Source organism: Danio aesculapii, chromosome 7 (genome assembly GCF_903798145.1).
Source record: "Danio aesculapii chromosome 7, fDanAes4.1, whole genome shotgun sequence".
Lineage (NCBI taxonomy): Eukaryota > Metazoa > Chordata > Actinopteri > Cypriniformes > Danionidae > Danio > Danio aesculapii.
The window spans coordinates 13,748,177-13,760,258 of NC_079441.1; the positions used below are offsets into that span (position 1 = coordinate 13,748,177).

General features: G+C 35.7%; 1 protein-coding gene across 2 annotated transcripts; it reads right to left on the bottom strand.

Annotated features, from left to right (window-relative positions):
• Nucleotides 1-790: 790 nt before the first annotated feature.
• On the bottom strand, nucleotides 791-11,594 carry rcn1 (reticulocalbin 1, EF-hand calcium binding domain). Of its 2 annotated transcripts, none has more exons than XM_056461073.1 (6): nucleotides 11,148-11,594; nucleotides 7,957-8,150; nucleotides 7,673-7,851; nucleotides 7,473-7,533; nucleotides 5,304-5,503; nucleotides 791-1,285 (listed from the first exon to the last, which is right to left on the bottom strand). In XM_056461073.1, the coding sequence occupies exons 1-6, from the start codon at nucleotides 11,366-11,368 to the stop codon at nucleotides 1,178-1,180; spliced, it is 963 nt and encodes a 320-aa protein (XP_056317048.1). In that variant the 5' UTR covers nucleotides 11,369-11,594; the 3' UTR covers nucleotides 791-1,177. The 2 variants fall into 2 exon arrangements, with proteins under 2 accessions (XP_056317048.1, XP_056317047.1); XM_056461072.1 differs by lacking the exon at nucleotides 791-1,285 and adding an exon at nucleotides 1,959-2,851 and having other exon boundaries at nucleotides 11,148-11,590.
• Nucleotides 11,595-12,082: the final 488 nt, after the last annotated feature.

Here is a 12,082-nt window from a genome sequence, read left to right on the forward strand (position 1 = left end):
TATTAAGGATTCGTCCTTATGATGGATTTTATATTATATATATATATATATATATATCTCTGTGTGTGTGTGTAATTGTAAAGTTCTTAGTGTATCAACCACTAGAGGGAGGAAAAAAAGTCTTCATTGCATGACACTAAAAGAGTATGCAAACATTTCCTTAAGGGAAAAAAAAAAAAAAAGTTATCTTCAGGCCAAACATACATTTATGTAATCTCTGATAGACCTATAGAAGAGAACAAAATAGACTCAATATAGTGTTCATAAAACATCTACACATGAAAACAGAGGTAATTTCTGCTCAGGGCTTGAAACCTGAGACGCATCAAACATTCTGGAAGGGGAAAAGAAACTGTAATTTACTCAACCTTCAGGCATTGGGCCAGAAAACATGGTAATCCTTACATTAACTGTCTTACTAGCTCTGACAAATGACGCATCTTTACCTAATTATATATTTTCCTTCTGCAGGGCATCCTACGGAGATGACCGGACTGTAGACACTGATATTACAGGAACTCCAATACGAGTCTCATCACTGGAGGAAAACAGATGGAGCTGTGCTTTTGCCTGGAGTACGAGATGCCAGGTTTAATTCACTTTGCTCTTTTGGAAGTAAAATAAAGCATACTTACAAAACATTATTTCTAATATACTAATTTTTAGTTATTTTTTTTTAATTATGCAAGTCACTTTTACTTGTTGTTTAAACCTAAAAGTGAGATGGTAATGTGTAAAGACAGCCATCCCATAAAAATAAAAACCCACCAACTCCTTTTTATAAAAATCTGCATTAATCGTAAGCAGTTTCTCAAAACTCATCATAAACAACAAAAACGCATTGGGAGAGATTAACTTTTTATAGCCTAATGTTGAGACTAGGCATGGGCCGGTACAAGATTCTGACGGTATGATAACCTTGGATTAAACCGCTGTGTGATCTGTAGAAGCTCAAGCAGACCATGAAGAGTTTCTTGAGCACCCACAAAACGAACATAGAGCGAAGGAGAATATCCTTATATTGTATCAGGACTATGGCCATCAGTCAGCGGTCCTCTATGTCCAGTCTGTGAGGTAGAGCTGCAGTTCATCAGTCAGTTGCATGGCTTCTGAAAGGAAGGATGCCATGGAGTTTGAGTTTTGGATACCTGTGTTTTCAGGTAGAGGTCAGTCAGGCTCAGAGCTCATCGTGGTTCCTGGTAAGGTCTTCACCATAGTTGGTGGCTTGGCTGCCAACAAACATGTTCCAGTTCTCAAGTATCTCCTCTTTGCTCAACCTCTGGTCCTAAAAACACATACAGCTGGACACGAACATATGCTGGATAAGTTAGCGGTTCATTCCGCTGTGACGACCCCTGATTAATAAAGGAACCAAGCCGAAAAGAAACCGAATGAATGAATTTATGCAGTTTGCTGATAACAATTATTCAGCAATCAAAACAACTTTAAAAGTAAAGTAGTTGGTGTATCTTAGCAGAGGATGTTTTGATGCCTTCTCCAGCAAATAAAAAAAAAATAGTAAATTAAATTAAAATTGAAGTATTTATATACTGCGTTAAAAATGAAATCTACAACTAATTTTATAGTGATTTAAGTTGTTCAATGCCTTGTATGAACTTTGACCCTAAAATAATAATAATATTAAATACAAATAAAAACCACTGTACTACAAGCAAAAAAACATTGAGAAATACTTCAAAATAAAGAGGCTGAAGAGTAAAAAAGGACATTATTAACTGACTAACATTATTAGCTAAATTAACTGCTGTTTTTAACAAATTCCAGCAGTATTTACTGACCACCACTGCTTATGTCACACTTAAATGCCAATATATTATTCAAACAATTGTGGTCATGTTTTTTTTTTTTCATTTGAAGAGAACGAAATTGCATTTATTTGATCAGAAATATTGTGAAAAATTATTACAGCTTATCTTCTTTTACATTTAATGTCTTAATTTTAATGCTTAGAGAATTTAATGCATGCTTACTAACTAAAAGTTCATTCCTTTCAAAACAACAAACTTGTGAATGATAGGGTACACACACAAAACCCACTTTATAGACTATTTTTAATTATCCAATTTTAAAAAGTGACATGAAATGGATAGTATAAATAGTGATTAATATTAACGGACATTAGCTAAAAATAGACCACGTGTGCAAACATAAAGACACAAGAAAAAAATGCATCAAAGGCAGCTCTGTTTAAAACATGGTGTCAAAACAAATAAGACTCATTATTGGCCAGCAGCAGGAATTTTGTGATAATCTATATAGTGTGATTACACATTTATGTAGAACTGTATTTCAACACTTGTAGTGTTTGAAGTGACTTGTGTTTGAGGGAGTAAAAGCAATGTAATTACAAAGCAAGAAATTCAATTCAAATTCCAAATAAATAGACTATTTGATCAGACAAAAACCCGGACAGCTTGTACAAGTACAGGCTTTGGACTATGACCAATTTAAAAATGAAACACGTTAGAGTTAAAAGGCTCAGAAATCTGTAGCAGCTCAAGCAGACCTTGAAGAGTTTCTTGAGCACCCACAAAACGAACATAGAGCGAAGGAGAATATCCTTGTATTGTATCAGGACTATGGCCATCAGTCAGTGGTCCTCTATGTCCAGTCTGTGAGGTAGAGCTGCAGTTCATCAGTCAGTTGCATGGCTTCTGAAAGGAAGGATGCCATGGAGTTTGAGTTTTGGATACCTGTGTTTTCAGGTAGAGGTCAGTCAGGCTCAGAGCTCATCGTGGTTCCTGGTAAGGTCTTCACCATAGTTGGTGGCTTGGCTGCCAACAAACATGTTCCAGTTCTCAAGTATCTCCTCTTTGCTCAACATCTGGTCCTAAAAACACGAACAGCCGTCATGACAAGTGTGTGCATGTTTTTCTAACCATCAGTCACTTCAAATAAACCTTGTAAAACAATCATACTTTAGTAAAGGTACCATTTTAGAGGGTATTTACACAACACTGTTTTCATCTAAAAACTGACAACTTTATGCATTTGTTAATTTGCAATGGCCTAAGAAAAGATACTTTTGGAAAATGTTTTGAAGTGCACATGTTTGAAAACAATACAGTTATTGTCTAAACTTCATAAACTACACTATAATGCATTCCTATTTTTTTTTTAGCATCAACACTCCAGTTTTCAGTCTTACATTAACTTTTAGAAATCGTTCTATTATGCTGAAATACTGCTCACAACATTTCTCATTCCTAGAAATGAATACCAAGATTGTAGGGATGTAACGATTCACCGTGAATAGTTGAAAATCGATTCAAATATGTGATTATTCAAACCGGTACAAATGTTGAATGAATCTCGATACGTTTTGAGCAGACGGGGAGCTGTGTTTACAGGTGCAAACTTACTTTACCTGCACATTAGCGGCGAACTAGAGGGGGGGGCGGCCGAGTAAAATGACAGCTATGAAGTGCGACAGACAAAACACAAACTGTGTGCAAATACTGCAAAAAGATGTTTACGGAGCGCAAATCCCAATTCTACCCCTTAGCCCTTCCCCCTCGTTTTGCATGCTCCCGCCAAGGGGTAGGGGCGTTCTAATTCTCTTTAGCTTGAAGGCATAGGGCTAAGGAACCACACTCGAAACCAAGGGGTAAGAAAATTTTCCAAAATACACCAGCCACAGCTGCACCCAGAAGTATGGAGATCCACAAATTAGTATTTTTTTGTCATTATTATGAATTTTTACAACAAACAATCATGTTTTAATATATTCATAACCGCGTTCATGTTTTACCGTCATGCTTTTAAGAAAAAAAAACACTAAATTTCGCAATCTATAATCCCTAATGTACAGTAGTCCCACAACGTTCTGACACTTAATGACACTCGAATACCCTGTCAGTAATGTCTAGTGGCTGAGAATGAGCTTTTTACAGTGTCTGCTATAATGTTTTTGTTGGTTGGGTGTGTTTACATAGATGAATATGGCCACTGTGTAAATGCACAGTACAGTTACGATCTTTTTGCCATATTAGATCATTATGATAACATAATATCATTGCTTTCAGTGATTTCCTGAAGATAAATACCAAAAAATAACAACTGGAATAACTGCAGCAGTCGTGATCATCTGATCTTACATCAAGCATGAGATCACGATGACATATGATGACGTGTGCAGGTGCTGTAGTGCTGTCCCAATTCTTAGGGGTAAATTTTGAAGCCCTAACCCTTCACACTTATTTTTAAGGGCCAAGGGTAAGGGGTAGGGGTAAAATAATTTTTAACCTAACACTAACAGAACAACAAATATAATGCACATAAACAGTCAGCACAGTGAAAAACTACGATCACAGATGTCAGTACGCAAAAAGCTATTAATAGACCAAACCAGGCAGAAGTAGTAGTAGTAGTATCGCAATACTGTATTAACTCATAATTCAATATACAAAACGAAGCAAATTGTCAGAAATACTATATTTTATATCTTATAATAGTTAAATTTAATTCATAATTCCCAAACCAAAGCATGAGGATTGGCAGCTTCGCTTTACAAGTGCATAAGTGTTTTCATAGCGAAAGTGTTTCAGACTGAAAGAGAAAGTCATTACAGAACCAGGTATTAGATTGTTTCTTTTTTACCCTCTTTTTATGTTTATGCATATTTTAATAATTTGCTTATTATATCATATATTATATTTTATAATCAGTATTTGACGCCAGTGGCCAGTCCCGTAGAGCAGAGGGCCTATTGAGCACCTCTTTACACACTGCTCTCTGGTTTAGGAAAGGCTTTCCTCTCCACACCAGCCATCTCAGTCCCCAGTGAAAATTTTTCATCAGCAGGGGACATTGTAAATGTGCAATGACCTCAGCTTATGTCTGCAACATAAATATTGGATATTTCTTTTTAAAAAATGCCAAATCCCAGCACAGTCACAGTTTTAGTTTCTTTGTATTAAAGAGCTTCTTCAATTTGTATTGTTCATTTTTGATTTGGAGTTCGTTTTAAATTTTTTATGTAGCTGCACACAGTTTTAGATTGTTTATATTAAAGAGTCTTCTTTAGTTTGTATTAATCACTTTTTAATTTGAACTTTGTTTTTAAAATTCCAATTTAGTTTTGCAGAAAACATTTTATTTTGTTAAAAAATATGCAGCGTTTGAGAAAAAAGGGCTCTTGTTCACCTTTATATTTCAAATAATTTGTTTTTAAAAATTACTAAATCATGAGATTAGTATCGAATCATGAGTCAGGTGAATTGTTACATCCCTACAAGGTTGTTTTGGAAGTCATTCTTAACAGTATCCTAGTCAGTTCTTACTTTGTCTGTGTCCGACTCGTACACCAGATGTCTGGCTTCTGCCTGTGCGTGATCATAGTCCTGTGGCAGAATCCAGTGACGAATCTCTTCTAGGTCCATCTTTCCATCTTTGTTCAGATCTCTGAAATCTGAAAATTGGTCTCTCTCAGTCCTTACCCAGTCTGGCTCCGGACCAGCATCTTCGTGTGCAAACATGTCAGCTGAAAACATCAGAAAAATGTTTTTACTTGCAGCCATAGTATTATAAAGAAGGTGGCCACTTGTGATAAGATCACCAGGTTAATAACATCAAAAAAGTGGGGGTCTCGGTCCACTTCCAAACAAACTCTGGTACTGTTGATTTAAGGTGTGAATATAATGGCACTATTAAAGAAAGCCATGTGCCTTTTGAGCTATCAGGATCCTGTAGTTTGACCAGTCACATCTGCTGTACCCAAGCAACCATTCGCAGTGCTCTCCAATGAACCACCATTAACAAACCCCAGTCTATGCCAAAGTTTTATATCATACAACTTAGGATACAATTTTTATTTGGTCATATAAGAAAAGGGCATTGCTGTGTTTGGCTTTTCTTTGCTTATCTGAGGTAACTAGTCTACCATTATAACTGAAATGTGTATAATACACAGATTATGATCAAATTGCTCTCTATTTGCACGTCTACATTTGAAAAACAACTTGTGTGAACAAAAGAAGCGATCTGTGACCAGTCCTCAGAGCTACAGCAAGGGTTGGTTCTTTGGACACAGCATACACCACAGGATTGCAAGCCTTTCACTCTAATGTCTGACTTTAGCACATGGGTGCTTTTGTTTGCAATTTCTAGTTCACTAGTGCAAATCACAGCAAATTAAATGGGGGAAAAAAATGAACACTGTGTTTGCTCCAGTCCAAAGCAAGTGAACTAACAAACTTTTCTGGTTTGAATTAACCCTAAAAATGACAAAAAACCTATTATATGGTTTAGAAACACCTCACACCAAATATTTAGGTACATTCTGCTAGTCACAGACAGTGGTGGAAAGAGTACTGAAAAATCTTACTCAAGTAAAAGTACCATTATTTGTCTAAAAATGTAGTGTGAGTAAAAAGTAGACCTTTCAAAAGTACTCAATAGTAGTGAGTAGCAAGTATTAGGCTGTTAAAAACTGATGCGTTTACATGTAATTTGTGGATGCGTGTTAACATTAGTGTATAGAGTTCTTGCCTAGCAGGCACACAACGTCATAAGACGTTATTATTAGGTTAGACTTAGGTTGTGACGTCAGGTGACCAAAATTCAATATCTAGCCAGCGTCTAAGGACAATGTTATTTTGATGTCCAATAATGACATAAAATGACGTTGATATTTGGTCGATTTCAGGTTGTTAGAAAGCAACCAAAATCGAACGTTGACCCAACATCTAAAATCAACATCATATTGACGTCAAATACTGACATTTATTCATCAGGTATGGCAACCAAAATTCAATGTCTGATAAATGTCAATAGTGGTAACATCCACAGAATGTCATGCTGTTACATCATTAGACGTTGATATTTGGTTGGTTTTAGGTTGGATGCTGGACATTGACGTTGGCCTGACATTGAGTTCTGACATTCCAACTCGATTTTTATTTCCAAACAAAATGCAACGCCCCCATGACGTTGGGGTACAACGTCAAGCTGATGTCATGTTGATGTCTTGTGCCTGCTGGGTGTTTAAGGCCATTTCGGTCATCAAATAGTAAACATCCAACATCTTCTCATCAGTGACATGCATCTAAACAGTCTCTGTGTCATTGCGTGTAAAGACTTTGGACATCTTCTTGGACACTTTGAATACTTCCAAACAGTTTGCTGCAATTATAAATCGTCCATGTCTTGAGGTAGTTCATCATGATGTGATTTAATTTCTATGTGTGATTTGATTAGACTCACAGGACTGATTTTTTCTAATCCCCATAGACAAGAAAAAATAAAGTAGTCACTGCAGGTCGAAGAAAAATAGTGGAGTAAAAGTACCGATACAGCTCTAAAAATGTACTCAAGGGAAAGTAAAAGTACACATTTTTAAAACTGCTTTGTAAATTACAACTTCTGAGAAAAACTACTCAATTACAGTAATTTGAGTATTTGTAATTAGTTACTTTACACCACTGGTCACACAAAAATACATTAGTACCTACCAATGTATTCATCTTCATCGACATGACCATCTCCATTTTTGTCAATGTCTTCCAGAGTTTCCTGGTAAAGCAGAGGAGACAGATCTATAATTTTTCAAGAAATAGCATGATGGTTGTTTTCAGTAGTCTTCATAATTAAACTGACAGTAATTACCACGGTCTAAAATTCAGTAAAACACCATAATCATAAACATACTCACAAGAACCACAATTTCCTGCATGTGAGCAAACTCCTCTGGGTGGAGGAAAGCAGTGAACTCCTCTTTGTCTGCAGCCAAATCGCCATCGAGGTCTGCGGTTTTAAACCTGCGTTCATCTCGCGGAAGCATCTTCTTGAAGCTAAACTGATCTGTAGCATCTTCAAACTCCTCTGGATTGGCTGGGAAAGGAAGAGATGTTGAATCTCATATAAACACTGAATGACTATCAAAATTCATATCTGTAATATCTAAAACAAGACCGTTTCAGACGCAGTTTAACTTACCGAGGTAGTAACCGTAAGTGGCCTGCTTATATTCATCCCACGAGATCTTGTTGTCTTTGTTTAGGTCATAGTCAGTCCAGACTTTAGCGACGTTCTCATAAACGTAGCGCTTCTGAACTCTCTTGATCCAGGCTTTGAGTTCATCGGTGGTGATGAATCCATCAACATTGCTGTCGATACGTTCAACTATCTTCCTAAGACATTTAATAGTGCATAGAATTGAAAGAGTGAATAAAATAAACTTGAGCAGAACTCACTTTCAATTAAGTTTTCACACAAATCTCCGGCTTTTCAGCTCAGACAGGGTGGATCCTTTGAAAACATATTGCATAACAGGCCGGTTACAATTACTTATTATGTAAATATGTATTACCATCTTATTTTGGTTATTTGATCTTGTCACTTTCCCAGAGATGGGTTGCGGCTGGAAGGGCATCCGCTGCGTAAAAACGTGCTGGATAAGTTGGCGGTTCATTCCACTGTGGCGTCCCCAGATTAATAAAGGGACTAAGCCGAAAAGAAAATCAATGAATGAATGAATGAATGAATGATCTAGTCACAATTACAAGACAACTGTGTATTGTTAATTAATTCTTTTTCTTTTCAGCTTAGTCCCTTTGTTAATCAGGGGTCGTCACAGCAGAATGAACCACCAACTTATCCAGCATATGTTTTATGCAGCGGATGCCCTTCCAGCCACAACGTAACACTGGGAAACAACCACACACTCACATACACTACGGCCGATTTAGTTTATTAAATTCACCTATACCACATGTTTTTGGACTTGTGGGGGAAACCGGAGCACTCGGAGGAAACCCACGCAAACACAGGGAGAACATGCAAACAGAAATGCCAACTGACCCAGCTGGGGTTTGGCTTTTTTTGGCTGAATGTTTTGTCAAGACAAGAATGAAAGAAAAAGAAAATATTGGGTAACACTTTATTTTAAGGTGTCTTTAGTGTATTAATTTAAACAACATCCTGCACAACATTGTTCAGTCTCATGTAAAAGTACTTGTATAGCATGTATAGTTAAGGATCTTATAGTATATTTAAGTTATGCATAGTTTTTTTAAATAGCTCTTATTTCCAGTGTTGTGTTTGTATTTATAATTAATTTATGTAGCACCATTGTCCTGCGAGACATGACATTTCATTCTTCTGTATGTCCACACAGCGGAATGTAGTGGAACAAAGCTCGGATTGATTAGACTTGATTTAATTACAATATAATATTAATGAATATCTATACAGTTAGAGCTAGAATGTGTGTTAGGTTTAGGGTGTAGTTCCAAGTAATTATGCATAATTGTAATTACTAAAGTACGTGGAACACTACAATAAAGTGTTATGCATCATATGCATCATTCCTACAAACATAAGTTTGATGGGCTGCAATGTAAATATAAGAGAACCAAGTTTAAAACTGAACAAAAATAGAAATATTTTAACTTTTAACTCTATTAAATCCAGATAAATTGGTAATTTACAATTAGACTCTTTATTTTTTCCATAGCTGTTCACTGTAAAAAGTCTTACTATGATCTACTCAATTATTTTAACCTTTATTTTTACTATTTTCCCACATTAAAGAAAACCTCAGGATTTTCAATCCAGTTTGCAAGAAAAAAATATATATATATATAAAATTACATTTTAGTTTAACAGTTAATAATCAGCAGCACCAACATCATAAATATACAGACTATATTTAGATTTTTAATAAAAATTTAGCAGATTTTAAAACTAAAAATCATATCACTCTCATTGGTGAATAAAAATATAATCAAGTTTCCTCTTCTTGCCTCTAAGCAAAATGCACCATTACTTTCAATTTAAGTTGAAATACGACCCAAGACATGTTCTTGACAGAAACTGTAATTCAAGTTACTACAAGGCTGTCAACAGCAAATTATTTTTATCTCTGATGCCACGTTGTGAAGTGCAGTGAGCCCTCCTCCCACTCAGAAAGACAGGAGAGGAGATCTGGGGGAATGCCTTCATGTTTACGCCCATTTCACCCCATGGTGAGCTGGAGGAGTTACGTTGGCACCATAACCCTGATAAATCCAGATACTGTTTACATGGCAGTGTGGCAACCATCACACTGGGGGGCATTTTATCATCATGTGGCAGGAAAATCCATAAAAATAGACTAGACTTTCTTTGGATTCAATTGAAGTACTTGTATTCATATATTCCTTGACATAACTTTATACAACATGTATTCATATTTATTAATACGTTACCGTACATGTTTTTCTTATATACTATATGTTACTTTGAATCACAAAACCTGTCCTAATTGACAAAATTTTTCTTTTCTGAAAGATGAATGAAATAATCTTCCTGCTGATGTATAGTTTGTTACAATATGACAACATTTGGCCAAGATATAACTACGGAAAAATCTGAAAACTGGGTTAAAAAAAAAATTATTAAAATTCGAAATACTGGGAAAACCTGTCTAAATTAAGTTCTTAGCAACGCACATTACTGACCAAAATGATTTTTTTTGATGGATTTATGGTAGGAAATGTACAAAATATCTTCATGGAAGATGATCATTAATTAATATCCTAATGGTTTACTTAATATCCTAATGGTTTACTTAATATCCTAATGATTTACTTAATATCCTAATGATTTACTTAATATCCTAATGATTTACTTTTGCAAAAAGTAATACAAAGTATGTCTATCTATTGCCAAAAATATAACAGTGCAACAGAAGACTGGTCAGAAGTTTTTGTTGTCCATGGTTCACATATAGTAGTAGCAAATTAGATTTAAAAAAATATGTATAAACAATAACACATTGTTAAAAATGTAATGACAAAAAGTCAAGACAACTAATAGTTTTATGTTGATTTAACTTGTTTGAATACGTTAATCAGGTTTCAACTAAATTTAAGTAATAAATTAATAACTTAATACTTTAGTCAGTTTGCTTGATGTAAGTTGAGATGACTAGAAAACTTCATTTGATTCAACTGTAAAAAAAATTAAGTCAGCATATGAATATACATATCCTTATTTTCCAAGAATATGACACGTTTTAAATTAAATTATATAACTACTTCTCTTTTTTTGGCCATAATGAGCAGTTGTATCTGACTCTGAACCCCATACATATGTAATGCTTAAGTAAAGTTATGTTTTTTGAGACAAAAACCCTCAAATCTTACCCTAATCTAGCCTTGCTTTCCTCCGGGGTGAGCTGGTCAAATGTAGTGGCCTCCTCTTTGCCCAGAAAGGCCTCGTGGTCGTATTGATAACTCTGGTTGTCTTCGTGTGTTTGTCTGCTCAGTTCGGGCTCGTGGTGAACTCTTTCTTTCCTGAGAGTGGGTTTTCCTTGCACAAGGCTCGTGCAGAGCGACAGAAGCCACAAATAGGTCGAGACCTCCATTTTTAAAAGGACGCAATTCAAAGAGGTAGTTTAAAAACTGTTAGGCGTTATCATATGTCGCCAAAATCACAAGAAGTTGCAGCTGCCTGAAGTACGCGTTTCAATTGTTATCAACTGGGAGCGAAACAATCCCAGTCTCCAGAACACAAGTCGGATCTTTTCATTTTCGATTCAAACATACCCGGCGGATCACTAAACGCCACAACCAAACCCCGAATGGATGCGTGTCAGCGGACAGCCAATCATTAACTGGCTAGCGAAGGAAGGTGGAATGGTAGAAGCTCTGCTATTGGACTTGGGGTTGTCTGTAACTCGAGATGGGCGTGGACGCCACGTTGCAAGATGACACGCAGAAGCGCCTGGGTGCATTTTATTTTAGGAATGCCATAGCAGCGGAACGCAACATCATGGCATTAGAATTTAAGCCCAAAGCAAAAATTCTACGCTATTATTATTAGGGAGTTAACTTCCAGCGATTTAAAAGATGAACATATTTGCAGCATACAGCTGTAGAATAAAAGTGTTGAAATCTTTGAGAAATATTTTGTTATTTTTATGCAAAAAAATTCAAAATGACAGGATAGTTATGGGATTAATGCAACGAACTTTTAAAATTTAAACAAAACTACTTAAATAATATATAATATAAGTTAATGTTTTCAGTGATTCATTCATTTATTTTATTTTCGGTTTAGTCGCTTTATTAATCTGTAG